At 45.8% G+C, this 15,851-nt stretch overlaps 2 protein-coding genes across 4 annotated transcripts in view; one reads left to right on the top strand and one right to left on the bottom strand.

Annotated features, from left to right (window-relative positions):
- The window catches only part of loxhd1a (lipoxygenase homology PLAT domains 1a), a 56,643-nt gene extending 48,446 nt beyond the window's left edge, over window positions 1–8,197 (top strand). For 2 of the 3 annotated variants that reach the window (XM_076980021.1, XM_076980023.1), the window contains 10 exons: window positions 3,804–4,009; window positions 4,168–4,353; window positions 4,694–4,821; window positions 4,977–5,094; window positions 5,215–5,392; window positions 5,788–5,973; window positions 6,151–6,321; window positions 6,410–6,548; window positions 7,120–7,275; window positions 7,435–8,197. In XM_076980021.1, the coding sequence (XP_076836136.1) occupies window positions 3,804–4,009; window positions 4,168–4,353; window positions 4,694–4,821; window positions 4,977–5,094; window positions 5,215–5,392; window positions 5,788–5,973; window positions 6,151–6,321; window positions 6,410–6,548; window positions 7,120–7,275; window positions 7,435–7,915 (1,949 nt within the window). In that variant the 3' untranslated portion in view covers window positions 7,916–8,197. Of the gene's footprint in view, window positions 1–3,803; window positions 4,010–4,167; window positions 4,354–4,693; window positions 4,822–4,976; window positions 5,095–5,214; window positions 5,393–5,787; window positions 5,974–6,150; window positions 6,322–6,409; window positions 6,549–7,119; window positions 7,276–7,434 lie in introns of those variants that run through there. The other variant, XM_076980022.1, reaches the window with a different exon arrangement.
- A 319-nt stretch (window positions 8,198–8,516) lies between these two features.
- psmd5 (proteasome 26S subunit, non-ATPase 5) lies at window positions 8,517–13,069 on the bottom strand. The gene is made up of 10 exons (XM_076980024.1): window positions 12,836–13,069; window positions 12,102–12,246; window positions 11,907–12,020; window positions 11,577–11,705; window positions 11,096–11,205; window positions 10,797–10,939; window positions 10,461–10,652; window positions 10,156–10,265; window positions 9,924–10,064; window positions 8,517–9,082 (listed from the first exon to the last, which is right to left on the bottom strand). The coding sequence occupies exons 1-10, from the start codon at window positions 13,060–13,062 to the stop codon at window positions 8,825–8,827; spliced, it is 1,569 nt and encodes a 522-aa protein (XP_076836139.1). The 5' UTR covers window positions 13,063–13,069; the 3' UTR covers window positions 8,517–8,824.
- Between the last annotated feature and the right edge of the window lie 2,782 nt (window positions 13,070–15,851).

Here is a 15,851-nt window from a genome sequence, read left to right as displayed (position 1 = left end):
GACATGTTAGCGGAAATTAGCATTATTGTCGCGGGGATAAATGAGTTCCTAAAAACTCAAATACAACATAATTTATAATTTCGAAGCATCTAAAGTGCTAATAAATGTTTGCGATCTACCTAGACAACACAATAAATCATAAATCTAGTTAGATAATTGATTGATGCTAACATTATTCCATGTTAGCTGAAATTGACATTACTATCTAAGACCTCACATATAAGTATTTTGTCATTCAAATGCATACAATGTAGGGGTGTGACGATATACTCAGCTCACGAGACGAGACACGATATTGGGTTCACGAAAATGAGACGAGACGAGATTTTAAGAAAACTAATGACAAATTATATGACTGGACAACAGACTTTTATTTAACTGAGTTGCACATGCATTTTGAAATGCATGATGTAAACATGAACTTTTAATAAACTTCCTCAACAAAATGAAATTTAAAGTTTATAAAAGTTAAAATAAAATGAATAAAATTTTATTTCTCTTTTTTCAAGTGCAAACAATATGTGCTAAACAAAGTTATTCTCTGTCAATACAGAGTGCAAATAGTGCAAGCCTGACTAAGTATGTCACTGACAATTCACTGCAACCACACAGCCTTTTTTAAGAATATTAGCATGTCCACATTCTCTGGCAGCAGTTGGGAGCTTTGCGCATTGACTATGTCTCCTGCTGTTGAAAAGATGCGCTCACTTGGAAAAGAGGTAGCAGGGACAAAAAGGCACAAGTTGAGAGACCAAAAGATATCGGGAGCAATGTTCTTGCCACCACTTCAAAGGGCAGCCACTGAGAGGGATAGACGCCTCTTTTTTGTAGTTTTCAACTTCCCTCTCTGCTTGTCTTGAACTGTTGGACCCCTCTGGCTCAGTAGAGAGTTCCCCAACAGGTCCTCAAGTGCTGTCTTTTGTGGAACAGGTCCTGTCACTTCGTGCTCATCATCTCTCACAGTCTCCTCTCTACTGTGTGTGAGACAGTGAGCTCCACCTGCTGCCCCTTCTTCCCTCTCCTCAGCTGTGGTCTTTAAACAGAAGAAACACTGGTGTTAAATTTCATAAGCAGCTGAGACACACAAACACACACACACAAACACACACACACACACACACACACACTCCATCAATCTCTTAAAAATGTTTAGTTGACAAAGATACACAATACAACTTAAAGTGATATATACCTGTTTTTTGCAGCAACTGTTCTGCCTTGTTCTGTCAGGAAGACGGCCTCACACTGGTCATGGTCTAGCTGAGGTAGAGTCCGGAACCTTGGGTCCAGTACAGTGCACTCCAGCAGATAGCTGAAGGCATCCCCACTGTATCTGTTTGCAATATTCGTCTTTGTGTTGGCCACAGTGGTGGAATCTCCATAATTTGGTGTCATATTCTGTTCAATCATGCTCTTCAGTGGCACAATGAGAGACACTGTGGGATTCTTCTCCTCACACAACACGGTGGTGGCTGTCTTCAAAGGATGCAACAGCTTCACAAGGTCTTCAGCATCTCTGACACCTTAGCTGTCAAGTGTGTCAATGCTTCGAGCGTTGTGTCTTAACTCTGGGCTGGTGAGAGCTACCGTTGTGGCAGCTTGCTGCTCGAGGTAACGAGCCAGCATATCCAACGTGCTGTTCCATCGCGTCGTAACGTCCATGATTAACTTGTGTGATGGCAAGTTTGCTTGGTAATGAACACCGTGGTAGCCGTTGAACTCCGATGAAAAAAGGCAGCAACACGTCTCACCCGCCCGAGCAAACGAGCAACGTGGGGAACACCAAGGACAGCTTGGGTTGCAAGATTTATAGTGTGCGCAAAACACTTAATGTGCGGCTTCAAGCCTGCTTTGCGCACGGCCACGTCCATATTACGTGCATTGTCAGTAACAATAGCGATGCCGTGGTTGGGTTTTTTAAGCTCCAGTAACAGCTGTCTGTAAAATTTCAGCTATGTTTGCGCCTGTGTGGGCTCGAAAAGTGGGCGAGTCTGTAGTACAACACTTTCCATTTTCCAGTCATTGTTGATTGTGTGGGCTGTAATTGTGATATAGCTTTGTGTACCTCGCGATGTCCAACCGTCTGTTGTTATGGCGATGCTTGCTGCGTCTTTCAGGATCTGCACTATCTTGCTCTTTGACTCTTCATAGAGGTTTGGGATCACTGTACAGGTAAAATGAGTGCGTGATGGGATGGTGTACTTGGGTTCAAGTGTGTGAAGGAGTCGCCTAAATCCTTGATTTTCTACCACAGAAAATGGCCTCATATCTGCTGCGATGAAAACACCTATGTTTCTTGTTATTGGTGTGGCTCTGGCGCTTGACTGTGGAAGTTGAGGTCCGAATATGTTTGTCAGCGTTGTCTGGCTTGTTGGTGTTTTCTTCACAGGTGCAGTTGTTTTAAGTACTGAACTGTGGTTGTGCTGTAAATGTCTCTGCATTGTGCTCGTATTAGCTGCGGTGTATGGCATTATTTGCATGCGATGCTTACATATGGTCCGTGTCTTATCAGTCACTCTCTTGCCATTTACCATTTCCACCGGGTACCCAAAATGCTGCCAAACAAACAATTTGAAAGTGGCGGGGGCATCTTCAATAGAAACATCTGTATTTTCCAACGTCATTTTGGCTGCTTGCTAGATCACAAATCCCGCGAGATTTTTAACGTGACGAGAAATATCACTGAGTTACATCTCGTCACACCCCTAATACAATGCATTAATAAATGTTTAGAAGTTACACAACACACGAAATGTCCAGTCTTAGTGTTCATATAACGTTAGGTAATTGCCTTACCTCATGTTCCACACTTTTGATATTATGGGATGTTCAGCATGCTGTGGCGTCTGCGTGGTGAAACTGACACAAGACAATCGGCTTGATTGTCACAGCGTCTAGCCAATTACAGCTTGAGTAGCCAGATTAAAGCCCAGCCAATCGGAAGTCGCAAATCATAACACTGAGGCCACACAGGCGCGTCTCCAACACCAGACTACAGGGGGCACTACATTAAATTCTACGATAACACTGTGTTAAGTGATTGTCATGGTCAATCAATCAATCAATCAAAGTTTATTTGTATAGCGCTTTTCACAACACATGTTGTCACAAAGCGCTTTACAGGATTTAAAAGGTTAACAATACTATGGGTCCAGAACCCTAATGAGCAAGCCAAAGGCGACAGTGGCGAGGAAAAACTCCCTATGATGGTGGGGAATAGGAAGAAACCTCGGGAGAACCAAGACTCAAAAGGGAACCCATCCTCCATTGGGTGGCCCGTTAACACACAAATTACACAAAATACAGACAAATACACAAGTCACACACAAATCACACAATCAGACTAAGTAAAGGTAAAAATGAAAGTTCTGCGTTTTGATATTGTCACTGTAAATGTCTGTTGATGAACGCCAGGCTTTCATTCCGTGTCAGAGCAGCGATGCTGGTATTGTAGACTCCAACTGCAATGGTCTTCTGGTGTACAAGGACATGGCGCCAAAATTTTACTGGGAGTTTCTCTCACTTGGATAAGTCCTTATAAACCCAAATGTCCTTGTAATGTCAGTACGTAGTCAGGTGAAAAGTCTTTGTAAACCACAAAAACCAACACGCACACACACCCATACACACACATACACACACACACACACACACACACACACTGAAAGTGCTTACGGGAAGAGGAGGAGCCTTCATGTGAGCATGGTCAAACATATACACACACACACACACACACTCTGAGTGCTTACAGGAAGCACACTGTATAGCGGAGTGCTGGTATATGTCTGGGTGTGTCCCTGCAGTGATCCCGTACCACGTATCGGTGATCACTGGGTCAGAGCGTGATGCAGGCACCTGCAGCCGGGCGTACATCATCATCAGGGGGGCGACACACATGCAGACCCAGAGGCTGTGGCTCGACCTACAGGGGAAGAAGGACTTCAGGCCCGGATCACTGGACTACTTCTCCTGCTACGGCACAGATGTGGGTGAGATCAAAAAAGTGGAGGTGAGTGTGTGTGTGTGTGTGAGAGTGAGTGTGTGTGTAAATATAAATGTTCTGATGGACTCTCACATACTACATATGCACTCATACATGGAGATACACCATGGTTCAAGTCAAATTTGATTTGATGTGCGTGCGTGCGTGCGTGCGTGTGCGCTCAGCTGGGTCATGACGGCGCCACCCCAGAGAGCTGCTGGCTAGTTGAAGAGCTCTCAGTTGCCGTGCCAACCAAGGGTACCATGTACGTGTTCCCATGCAAGTGCTGGCTGGCCAAAGACAGAGGGGACGGGCTCACCGCCCGCGTGTTCAACGTGCCGGATGCCGACATCGTCAGCATCTCACGCAAGGTACACGCGCACACACGCAGAGCAGCTCATCACAGATACACTGTACGCATACTAACACACTCTGTGGTAAAGTCTGTGTTAAGTCTGGCACTAACACTAACCCTGCTGAACACCAAAGCCCCGGTAACAGCCCTGGTGTTTGCTACTCATGCCATGTTACTGTGTGATGTGTGTCCAAACAGCCAATCATATTGTACACGGCTGCCATGACAACCCTGCTCTTCACAAGCTCTACTGTTATTTGATTGTATAAAAAGAAAAAAAAAAGTTTTGGTTTGGTTTCAGTTATAGAGGCATCAGGTGGGCTGTGACTTAGTATGCCCCTCCTACTGTCTCCTAGGTGATTTATGAGGTGACCATGGTAACTGGTGACGTTCAGCATGCTGGGACAGACACTCAAATCTACATGACGGTATTTGGAATATACGGGACATCAGAAGAGATGTTGTTGCCTAAACTAGAGGACAGGTCTGCACAAACACACACTCACACACTCACACACACACACACACACACACTCCACTGTGTTTATGGAAACACATACACATAAAATACAATAATTGAGAGAAATATATATATAGTTATATATAGCTGTGTGTGTGTGTGTGTGTGTGTTTGTTTAGGTTTGAACGGGGGCAAAATGACACTTTTAACCTGGAAATAGAGGACATCGCTCCACTCAGGAAAATGAGAGTTCGCATTGACGGCTCTGGAAGCCGACCTGACTGGTTCCTGGATAGGGTGTGTGTGTGTGTTTCGTTTAGCTCATGGAGTGTGTGTGTGTGTGTGTGTGTGTGTGTCCTTCATTTTCATCCAGTGTGTATTGTACATTTGTGTGCACACGCATGTGTTTGCGTGTAGATCATTCTGCGTAACCTGGAGACAGATGAGGAGGCCATGTTCACCTATGAGGAGTGGCTGTCACACGCGTACGGGCCCAAACGCACGCTCGTGTGTGAGATGCCTGCTGTCATCGACGAGGAGGAGATGGTGGAGCTCACCATCTACACCATCTCAGTCAAAACCAGCGATGCTGCAAGTACAACTACACACCAAAGCACACCGAAATTACACACAAACCTACACCACAATTACAGACCATATAACAGACATCTACATGGATTATACACAATTCTTCATATACACATCATACGTCTTCATATACATACACTTCATACGTCACTTTAAAATCTAAACACTCTGCTACACACACATTAGACGCCACTCCACAGACTGCCCACAGCTACACACATAGCTACACACGCACATAGAATCTAATGTAATCTAAAATCTACATAGAATCTACGTAATGTGATGTGAAAGGGACACTTTTTACGGTTTAGTATTTAAGGTTTTTAGGGTGTGTTATGTCCTAATGAATGTCCTGGTTATCCTGTACTTGTTGATGCTGAACCATGATTGGTTGTGTTTTAGGGGCGGGGACAGACGCTAACGTGTGGATGATCATTTTCGGGGAGAACGGGGACACGGGTCAGCTGGCGCTGAAGGAGAGCTCCAACACCAACAAGTTTGAGCGCAAACAGACAGACACGTTCCGCTTTCAGGACGTGCTCAGCCTCGGGGAGCTCTCCAAGATCCGTGTGTGGCACGACAACACAGGCAAGCCAATCGCGGTGCTCTAAATATGCAGCAAAAGCTTATGTTCAGCCAATTACAATGCTCCAAAAGTGGCATTTTGTGTTGTCAAGCCAGTGCAGTCACGCAGTACAAATGAAAGTGTTCCTATTAGACGCCAATAGACGTGTTTGTGTGTGCACACGTGTGCATTCTTGACAGGTCTGGCAACCTCGTGGCATCTGGAGTACGTGGACGTGCATGATGACATCTTGGGGAAGAAGTTCCGCTTCCAGTGCGACCGCTGGCTGTCCAAGAGCAAGGATGATGGGCAGATCATGAGGGAGGTGGCGTGCACTAACAACGACGTAATGGACTTCGACGAGAAAACCAGTGAGGCCTCTCCACACACACACACACACACACACACACACACACTCCCCAACCCCACCCCGCTAAGCCCCGCCTCTTCCTCCATCAGAATACGAGATCCTCACGACGACGGCGGACACGGATGACGCCGAGACGAAGGAGAATGCCTGGATCATTCTGGAGGGTAAGAAGGGAAGATCCAAAGAATTCGTGATGGAGAACTCCACCAAGAAGAAGCGTTTCTTACGGTAAAAACAAACCGCACGGTGAAGTAATATTCCATGTGGTGTTCATCTGAATGAGCATCTCAGATTCCTAAGAGTGGTTCAGGAACTCTGTATTCGAGGAGGAACTCCACGTTCCTTCTCCTGCGGCCGGTTTCAGGAGACAGGCAGTCTAGCCGTCTAGCACTGAGGAAGTGGGCAGCTTTTCCAAGCTAATCTTCTTTCACACTGTCACAAGCAGCTGGATCAGTTTTCTTTTCAGTAGAAATACTTAAACTGGTAATGGCAGTAACAACATGGGAGTAATTGAGTCAACGTTGTGAACAGTATGCGATATTGAATAATTAATTGTATTCAGCTTGCATTTTGCATTTGATTTTGCAAAAACACCACAACTGATCAAATAATTTGACCTTGCTGAACTGTGGGATATGGAGTTCTTACTGGAACTCAGACTGCAGAAAAACCAATCACAGTCCAGAATGTGGTCACCGTGTGTTGTCATCTATCCTCCACAGCCCAGGATGTGTGTTAAATGGAAACAATTTGCAAGAACGTATGGAAAGACCGTTTCTGTGTGTGTGTGTGTGCACAGTGGTGCCACAGATCGGTTTGAGTTCTCCTCTAAGATCCTGGGAGATATCCCCAGCATCTGCCTTGGCCACAGCCCCAAAGACGGCAAGAAGTCCAAGACTGAAGCCTTCTGGAGGGTTCTGGAGGTCGTCGTCACAGAGAGGGAACTTGGCAACAAGTTAGTGACCTCTGAATCCCAACTCTGACATAGTTCTCATGTTTTTACTAATGTGCTCTCATACGCATTACGTAGGTCTTGCCCCCCATTCCTATTCTCAAGTCTTTTCTCTGAAAACCACATTTCCCCTCCCCAACCCGTCATCCCTCCTTCCCTCAGGTATATCTTCCACTGCAACACGCTCATCCCCCTCTCCTCCAAGCGCGACGACTTCCAGACCTTCGCCTGCTCCAAGTTCATCGAGAGCTTCACCAGCAAGGCGCGCAGCCTGGTGCCCGTCAGGTACGAGGTCATCGTGGTCACGGGCCGCGAGAAGGGAGCCGGCACCGACGCCGACGTCTTCCTCACCATCTTCGGCACCAACGGCGAGTCGGGCCGCCGGCGTCTCCGGCAGCGCTGCCGCAACCTGTTTGAGCGTGGCCGCACCGACCGCTTCGTGCTGGAGCTGCTGGACCTGGGGGACCTGCTGCGGCTGAGCGTGGAGCACGACGGCAGGGGCCTGGCACCCGGCTGGCTCCTGGAGCGCGTGGAGGTCACCAACACGGCCAACGGCGTCACCACCGTCTTCCCCTGCGGCAAGTGGCTGGACAAGAACCGGGCCGATGGGCGCACCAAGCGTGTGCTCTACCCCAAGTTCTAGAGGCCGGCGAGTGAAGCGGCCTGAACGCCAACGCGCTAAAGTTCACACAACCGGGTGGTTATGTCCATTTCAGACAACTACATTAGTGCCCTCAGGGACCGTGTGTGTGTATGTGTGTATTTCTACACACGCGTGTGTGAGGAAGCAAGAATGGCTGCATAGAGGAACTGTGAAATGATGTAACTTTATAAATATGTACATAAAATATTTTTTTATGTTGACATTTTTTTTTACGTTCACGTGTTTCTACCTCAGCTGGCTCTGTCTGTCCACTACACTGTTAGTAAAGCAGGTACTTGAATGAACATGATGCTGCCCTGTTTCAATTTTTTGATTGGCCTGCAGACCTGAATAACACCCTCAGGGTTTTGGATGCCATTTGTCCCCATCAGCAACTGAGTGACAGTTATTTCACTGCAGAAGTGACTTCTGTCTCGCGTTTGTCCTGTACCCCACAAAAAACGCAATACTGCCATCTAGTGGGTTAATTTATCCTTTCGGTTTCAAAAGCACGATCGTGCTCTCTTAATTTCCAGTAGGAAAATTCCAGTGGCCACATCAACTCACATCACTCCATGTAGTCTTATTTTTACTTATTCATACTGATCTGGAAATGTCTCACGTGATCACAGGTTGCTGCCAGGCAATTGTCAACTCATTTTTGTTCAACCCTTTAATTATACATTATTATATCACAATGATAGAAAAAACAACCACTCAAGTTAGTGCATTAGGTAAGTGTGTGTGTGTTTCAAAGGGGAAGATACAGAGGGAGAGTGAGACCTGTATAGACTGTTACCTCTTCATGTCAACAGGAAAAATCCCCAACCTGCTCCAGTATAAATCAGGAAGTAGTCTTAATATGGGAGTATGTGTGTGTGTGTGTGTGTGTGTGTGTGTGCACGCTCTTCAGTCCCCTCCCTCTGTGGTGACGGAGGCCACAGCGTTGACGTAGTACGGCCCCTCCTTCTGGTACGTCTTCAGCTTCAGGTAGCTGGGGCCGCCAAACACCTCCTGCGTGCTGGCTGAGCTCACCAGCGCCCCCACCAGGTCGAACTTGCACTCCTTGGCCTCCTTGCCCGTGCCCACGGAGCGGTCCACCAGCCACTCCACGAAGCCCGGCGTGGCCACCATCTGCTGCTGGCCCCACCGCTGGCTCGCCAGCGCCTGCCATTCAAAACACCAAAGCTTTATTTAAACCCCGGGGACTGACCACATTGCCAAATGCAAGACCAGAAACAAGAAAGTCTGGATCAAACTCGATCACGTGCATGTGCATACAGACTTGTTTGTATAGTGGGTTTTGGCCAGTCTACCTCATAGATGCTTTAGAATTGAGTTTAGGGCCTTCAAATGAAAAGTTCCTTCCAAAATAAACTATTTTCTATACATCCTGCCCAGAAGGGCTGATCACAGACAAAAAAAATTATCAACAGATTTTTCTCCTCACTGTGAATTGTGTTTATTATATAACTGGTGTATGTGATTTTTCCAAAAGATAATGTTTTTTTGCCACGGATGTCGGCATGGCCAAATACTGAGAGTCTGATCTGTAGTTATACTGGAGCAGCTGTCTTCACTGGTCTGCTCGGACACTTGGTGAAAGTGTGTACCGCCTTAAGGGCTACCTGCAACCACACTGGCTTTAAGGCTGCATCCACATTCACCTGAAGTGTGTCAAACCTAATTTTCTGTCTCAATATGGACGCGATGTAAATCCAATCTTTTGAAAACAGAATTGGGTCTCTTTCATTTGAAATTCCAGATTGGAATTGCACACACCCGCACACCCCTACACCCTATACCCCCCCCCCCCCCCCCCCCCCCCCCCCCACCTCTACACCCTATACCCTACACCCTCCCCCACCCCTACACCCTATACCCTCCCCCAACTCCACCCCTACACCCTAAAGCTGCTTTGTGATGTGTTGTAGAAAGCGCTATATAAATAAATTTTACTTGACCCTATACCTACACCCTACAACGCCCCCTACACCCCCACCCTTACGGTGAACACTCGCAGGGCGCTGCAGTACAGTTCTGGGAAGGGCTGTGTGCTGATGTTCCTCAGCATCTCCATGGGTTGAGAGCTCAGACAGAGACACCACGACTCCACCAGCAGCAGCAGGTCCTCCGTCTGCTGCTCCACCTGCAGCACATCAACATGCAGCACTGACCACAGTAAAAACACACAGACACGCCCGCCACACACTCACACGTGCACTCTCACACACACTCACAGGCAGTGAGAGCAGCTTGGCGATGGCCTCCAGGCTTCTCGCTCTGAGCTCAGTGGCGCCATCTCTGGCCAACTGACTCATTCGCTTCAACACGGACTGGAACTTTTCACCTGTAAAAGCAGACAGGTCTTCAATCTTGTACACTGATTTAAACACCTTCATCAGTCATCTTAATGCTCTCTCACTCACACACACTCTCACACACACACTCTCACACACACACACACACACACACACACACACACACACACACACACACACACACACACACACACACACACACACACACACACACACACACACACCTGTTTTGTGCAGGACCTGTTTGCCCTCCACTGTGCTGCCCAGCACTCCGAGCGTATCCAAGGCCACAGGGATGTGTGTCGGGTCAGAGCTCATCGCCATGGCGAAGACGGTACTAAGGAATGCTGGGTAACTCTCACACACTTGTTGAGGGCTGTCAACGATCACCAGGTTCCCAAAGAACTTCACCAGGCCTGCGCGCACATACACACACACACACACACAGGAAGAAGTACCAATTTCAGAAAACAGGGAAAAAAGGAGAGCAAATAGTAGACTGTCATCCGAATAAGGACACACACACACACACACACACACACACACACACACACACACACCTGGCAGGTAAAAGCTGGACAAGGGGTCCGACTCGGCAGCGATGATCATGTTGGAGATTTTGTCCATGATGCCTTGCTGCGCTAAGTACTGGCGGCCATGTTGGCACTGAGCCAGATTGGTGACCATCTCTATAGCAGTCGCTCTGAGAGAGGGAGAGAAGCTACATGTGGCTGGGGAGCATTTAAACAAACTAACACAAAGTGTTATTTACAAAGTGGATGTAACATGTGTAACGTAACAGTCAGGCGTGCTTACATAAAGGTATATCAATGTTTGTGTGTGTGTGTGTGTGTGTCACCTGACGAGGATGTCATCTCCAGTGAGCTCCTCGAGAAGCTGAGAGATGAAGTTGCAATTGGCACAGTAACCCAAAGACACGGGTGACACAGAAGAGATCTCCACCACAAGCTACACACACACACACACACACACACACACACACACACACACACACACACACACACACAAAAATAATGTAACACCAATACTCACCCACCAGCGTTATTAAAAACGCCACCTTTAAACCCACGCTGACATTTTATTTATGATGGAACTTTATATCTCCTTATCCTGTTCATCAAAAGACTAGTATCTGCCCACTGTACCGCTGTCGAGAAGATTTATCATATGAGCAGCGAACCATTCTTACCACAGCAGTGACACCGATACGATGATGGTATGGAAATGGTGGGAAGAAGAGTTACTGATGCAGGAGGACGCTTAACATTAGACCACGACAGAATAAGAACCCATTGGTCAGCGAACCCACCGTCACATACCTCGTAAACTCTGTATCTGACCACGTCACTGATGGCCATCACTTCCCTGAGTTCCTTCAGCAAACTGGAGAGGAACAGAGCGTCTAGCCCAGCCTTCGTGGCGCTCAGCTTGCTGAGGGCAGCTATTGCCTGACAGAAAAGGGGGGGAAACAATACTGTAGCTTACAGTTCATGTTTACTGTAGGGCCAGCTACTGTCTTGACTGAAAACCATTTCTGCAGGGTATCTTCTACATCTGAGGAAGGTACTAAAACAGGAACTAAACGCTCCAACTGTAGGAGCAGAGCTTTGTGCTACCATGCAGTAAAGGAGGCAGATATGCTCCTATACCTCTTTTGCGACACCTATGCGTTCTGCTCCCACACAGTGGATCACGTCCCGCAGAATCTCAGGACTGCGCAGAACCTCCGCAATACCGTCCGCGTGGCCAACCGCCCGCCCGATCTACGAACGGTAAAGGCGTGCAGTTACAGAAACGTTACATCATGGGTCGCAGGGAACAGAAGGGCGAGACGCAGCACGGACCTGAGCGAGGGCGAGCACTTTAACGGAATCATCGGGGTGGTTCAGTCCGCTCTGCAGCTCCGACTTGCAGTCTCGGGCCAAATCTGCGGGACGCAGCACCTGCAGGACACGCCCCAGGATCTCCACACAAACCTCAATTTGCTCCCTGTAACACGCAAACAGTCCAGTGCCATCACGCTTACAGGATTAGATCATTTTCGCAAGTCTCTGTAATTGGGACAGCACGTTAAAAAGAAAGCACAACGTAACGGTGGAGAGTTTTAATGGACGCTCTAATAGATAAACACACAGACACGTCAACACGTGTATAAAAGAACGAATATAAAAGAAACTACAGAGACAAGTGAGGACATTCACGTTATATGAGAATATAAAAGAACCTACAGAGACAAGTGAGGACATTCACGTTATATGAGAATATAAAAGAACCTACAGAGACAAGTGAGGACATTCACGTTATATGAGAATATAAAAGAACCTACAGAGACAAGTGAGGACATTCACGTTATATGAGAATATAAAAGAACCTACAGAGACAAGTGAGGACATTCACGTTATATGAGAATATAAAAGAACCTACAGAGACAAGTGAGGACATTCACGTTATATGAGAATATAAAAGAACCTACAGAGACAAGTGAGGACATTCACGTTATATGAGAATATAAAAGAACCTACAGAGACAAGTGAAGACATTCACGGTAGCGTCCCGACTCAAAACTCGCTGTACGCACCTGTTACTTGTGTTCAGCAAGGAAAAAATTATCCCCAAATGAGGCGCGGAGAATATCTCTCTTAAGCCGCTCACAGGAACCGCCAAGACCGCCGTCCTGAGGGACCTGAGTTCCTCAACTGGGTCCTCAGAGTCAGAAATTTCTGTGAGTAGACTTTCGATGGCGGCCGCCATGATGCTAAGATGTTGCCGAATCACGTGACCGCGGAGGGACCGCGTCCCGAACATCAACTCGGCGTCGCGTTTGCGCTGTCTGGCAAAAAATTAGAATGATGAAATCAGAAACCATAGATTGAACGAGACAAAAGCTAAATCCAAGGTGCTTTATATGCATATACATAGTAAATAGTTCAGCGGACAGTTTGAATGTAGGAAATTGTTGAAAAAAAAAGATATCTCCTGACGTGCTTACACAATGAAAGTTCAGTCAAACCAAATAGATGAAACTATCGATTTTAAGCTCTTAACCATGAGGGCTGGTTTTACACTGACGTGAAGTATGTACATCATCTGCTGTAATCTGAAGTAATAACTTGATTTATTATTTCATTTTTTTGCCTATGTATTTAATTGACATTGAAACAAATAAGAAAATTATGGAGATGCATCCAATTGCACAGCCGGAGAGCCAACTGCAGTTCTAGACCTGCAGTTTTAGACCTGCAGTTCTAGACGTGCTGTAGTTTTAGCCATGCGCCACCTAGCGGCTCGGAATGTAGCTTACGACAGCCAACCGCAGTTCTAGACCAGCAGTTCCAATGCATGCCGTAGGCTCAGGGGCTTGTATATTGTAATAATCCATTGTTTATTTGTTAAATAAGCCCATTGATTCTGAATTGTTTTAGCCAAATCTATAACATTTGACAAGTTTTAAACGATAATGTACACCACATTTTGTATTTAAATAGAAGTAGTACGCCTCATTTTCCCTGTTCTTTTAGGGAGTTTTGATTAATTTTGTCATTTACACACACAGCTTGTCTCCTGAAGATATTTTATTTTTAATTAAACTACTGGATTACTGGCATAGGCTATTTTGTATTAAAAATCAGCAAAAATTGCATAATGTCAGGATGCTTTCAGTGAGTAAGCATACGTTTCCAGAATGTTAGGAGTGATTTATTTTACTCGTATACCTTCATTGGCATGCAACTAGCAAATATTATGTGATACTTGGGGTTTTTCGCTCACACGCCACACATCCGATTTCTCACGCCGAAAAAAAATCTAGTTTACCTCTGATCCATATCTATGATTCAATGAGTTACCAGTTCGCTCTGGCGCAAACACTGGCGACCGATCGATCGCAATAAATACAAATTTTTGTCCATTTTACGTTCGCCACCACCCCCCCCCCCCGGCAAAAATTTACGTTCGCAGGACTAGCATTTCTCTCAAAGTCGAAGTAGCTACAAAGTAGTCATAAAGGTAGCCAGAACTAACGAACTAAGACACACTAACGCTAGCCAGATTCATCCTTCATGACATAAACATTACGATAACACAAAAATGACCTTCAGACCGATCATATTTACATTTACATTTATGGCATTTAGCAGACTAAATATATGTGTATCATATATTAATATGCTCAATTGTATCAATATTCAGAACATAGTCTGGGTTCTTATGGGTTAATAATGATGGGGAAATGCTACTTTAGCTTGCTTACTACTTTTAGTATTAATAGTAGCGTAGTAAGTGCTAATTTCCTTCCTTTAAGTTGTTTCAAATTTAATCAAAGTAGCTACTAAGTAGCCATAAAGGTAGCCAGAACTAACGAACCAAGACACACTAACGCTAGTCAGATTCATCCTTCATGACATAAACATTACGATAACCCAAAAATTACCTTCAGACATTATCATATATCTATCATATATTATTGTTGCTTATAAATATTCTTCCATCTGCTCCCGCGACATACTAAACACTATCTGGATATTACGTTACATACATTAAAACTACGGCACGTCTAGAACTGCAGGTCTAGAACTGCAGGTCTAAAACTGCGGTTGGCTCTCCGGGTGTGCAATTGGATGATGTAGGAGAGATGGTGTGCAATTGGATGATGTAGGAATTATGGGAGACGCCGATACAGCCAAACTACCAGGAGGGGGCGCTGCTGCTTTAAAATTTAGTTCGATTTGCGGTTGTTGAAATAGCTGAGGTGAGTTTCAAATGAATGAATATGAAATTTCTTTGCTACTGTAGTTTGACTTCATGTCTGTTTTCCTAGAAATTCGCAAACTGCTTTGACACTAACACCAAATATTGAGCAGAATTTTCCATCCAACTCCACGGATCAGATTGGAGTCCACATGCATGCCCATTATCAAGATCAGACGTGTCCCATAATATGTTAGATGGCCTCACATGTAATGCGAATCACAAGGATTTTTCAAGGCTCTGAGACTGTGTGTGTGAGGAACAGAGAGAGTGTGCTCAGAGTCATAGCCTGTCTTTAAAACACGGAGACAGACCACATTTACCGCTGCAATTAGCAGGATTTAGGACAGACTTCTCGGTTCGAGCCACCACAAAGCACAGTACACGTTTTCTGTTTTCTTTTTTTAATTTAAAATAACGCACGCCAGCAATGCGTTAATTGTAAACCCAGTATTACTTGTATGTGTGAGGCGGTTAAAATGATCTGGAGTTAGGCTACTGCCGAATTTCCGCAGGTAATGGACGGAGACCTGTGATACGCTCCTATTAAATCTGCTAAACATTTTCATTCGTACCACCCAGTCATAGTTAATGTCCTCATAGTGTCGGTCTGTTCACTAATGAGATTAATGAGACGCCGTCTGCACGGATCTAAGGACGCAAGAGCAAGTGCGTTTGGCGCCTCCATCCCCACGACGCAAAGTGCACCGTGCCTCACATGCAGCTGGGAATGAAATGAACCATCAAGTGCCCTTGGCGTGGTTGTGTAATTCTATCCACACTAGACGAAAATAACAAGAGAACACTGTTGAAAACGGCATTTGTTGAAATGTGAAGCAATTTTTGCC

Source organism: Brachyhypopomus gauderio, chromosome 18, assembly GCF_052324685.1.
Source record: "Brachyhypopomus gauderio isolate BG-103 chromosome 18, BGAUD_0.2, whole genome shotgun sequence".
NCBI classification, from domain to species: domain Eukaryota; kingdom Metazoa; phylum Chordata; class Actinopteri; order Gymnotiformes; family Hypopomidae; genus Brachyhypopomus; species Brachyhypopomus gauderio.
The sequence above is the reverse complement of the archived record's forward strand: the minus strand, read 5'-3'. Positions and strand labels throughout refer to the sequence as shown.

Coding starts and splice junctions, on each gene's coding strand:
- psmd5 (XM_076980024.1), bottom strand. CDS start 13,062: ATGTTCGGGACGCGGTCCCTCCGCGGTCACGTGATTCGGCAACATCTT. Junction 10,940..11,095: donor GGAGATGACATCCTCGTCAG/GTGACACACACA, acceptor TCCCTCTCTCAG/AGCGACTGCTATAGAGATGG. Junction 10,653..10,796: donor GTCCAGCTTTTACCTGCCAG/GTGTGTGTGTGT, acceptor ATGTGCGCGCAG/GCCTGGTGAAGTTCTTTGGG.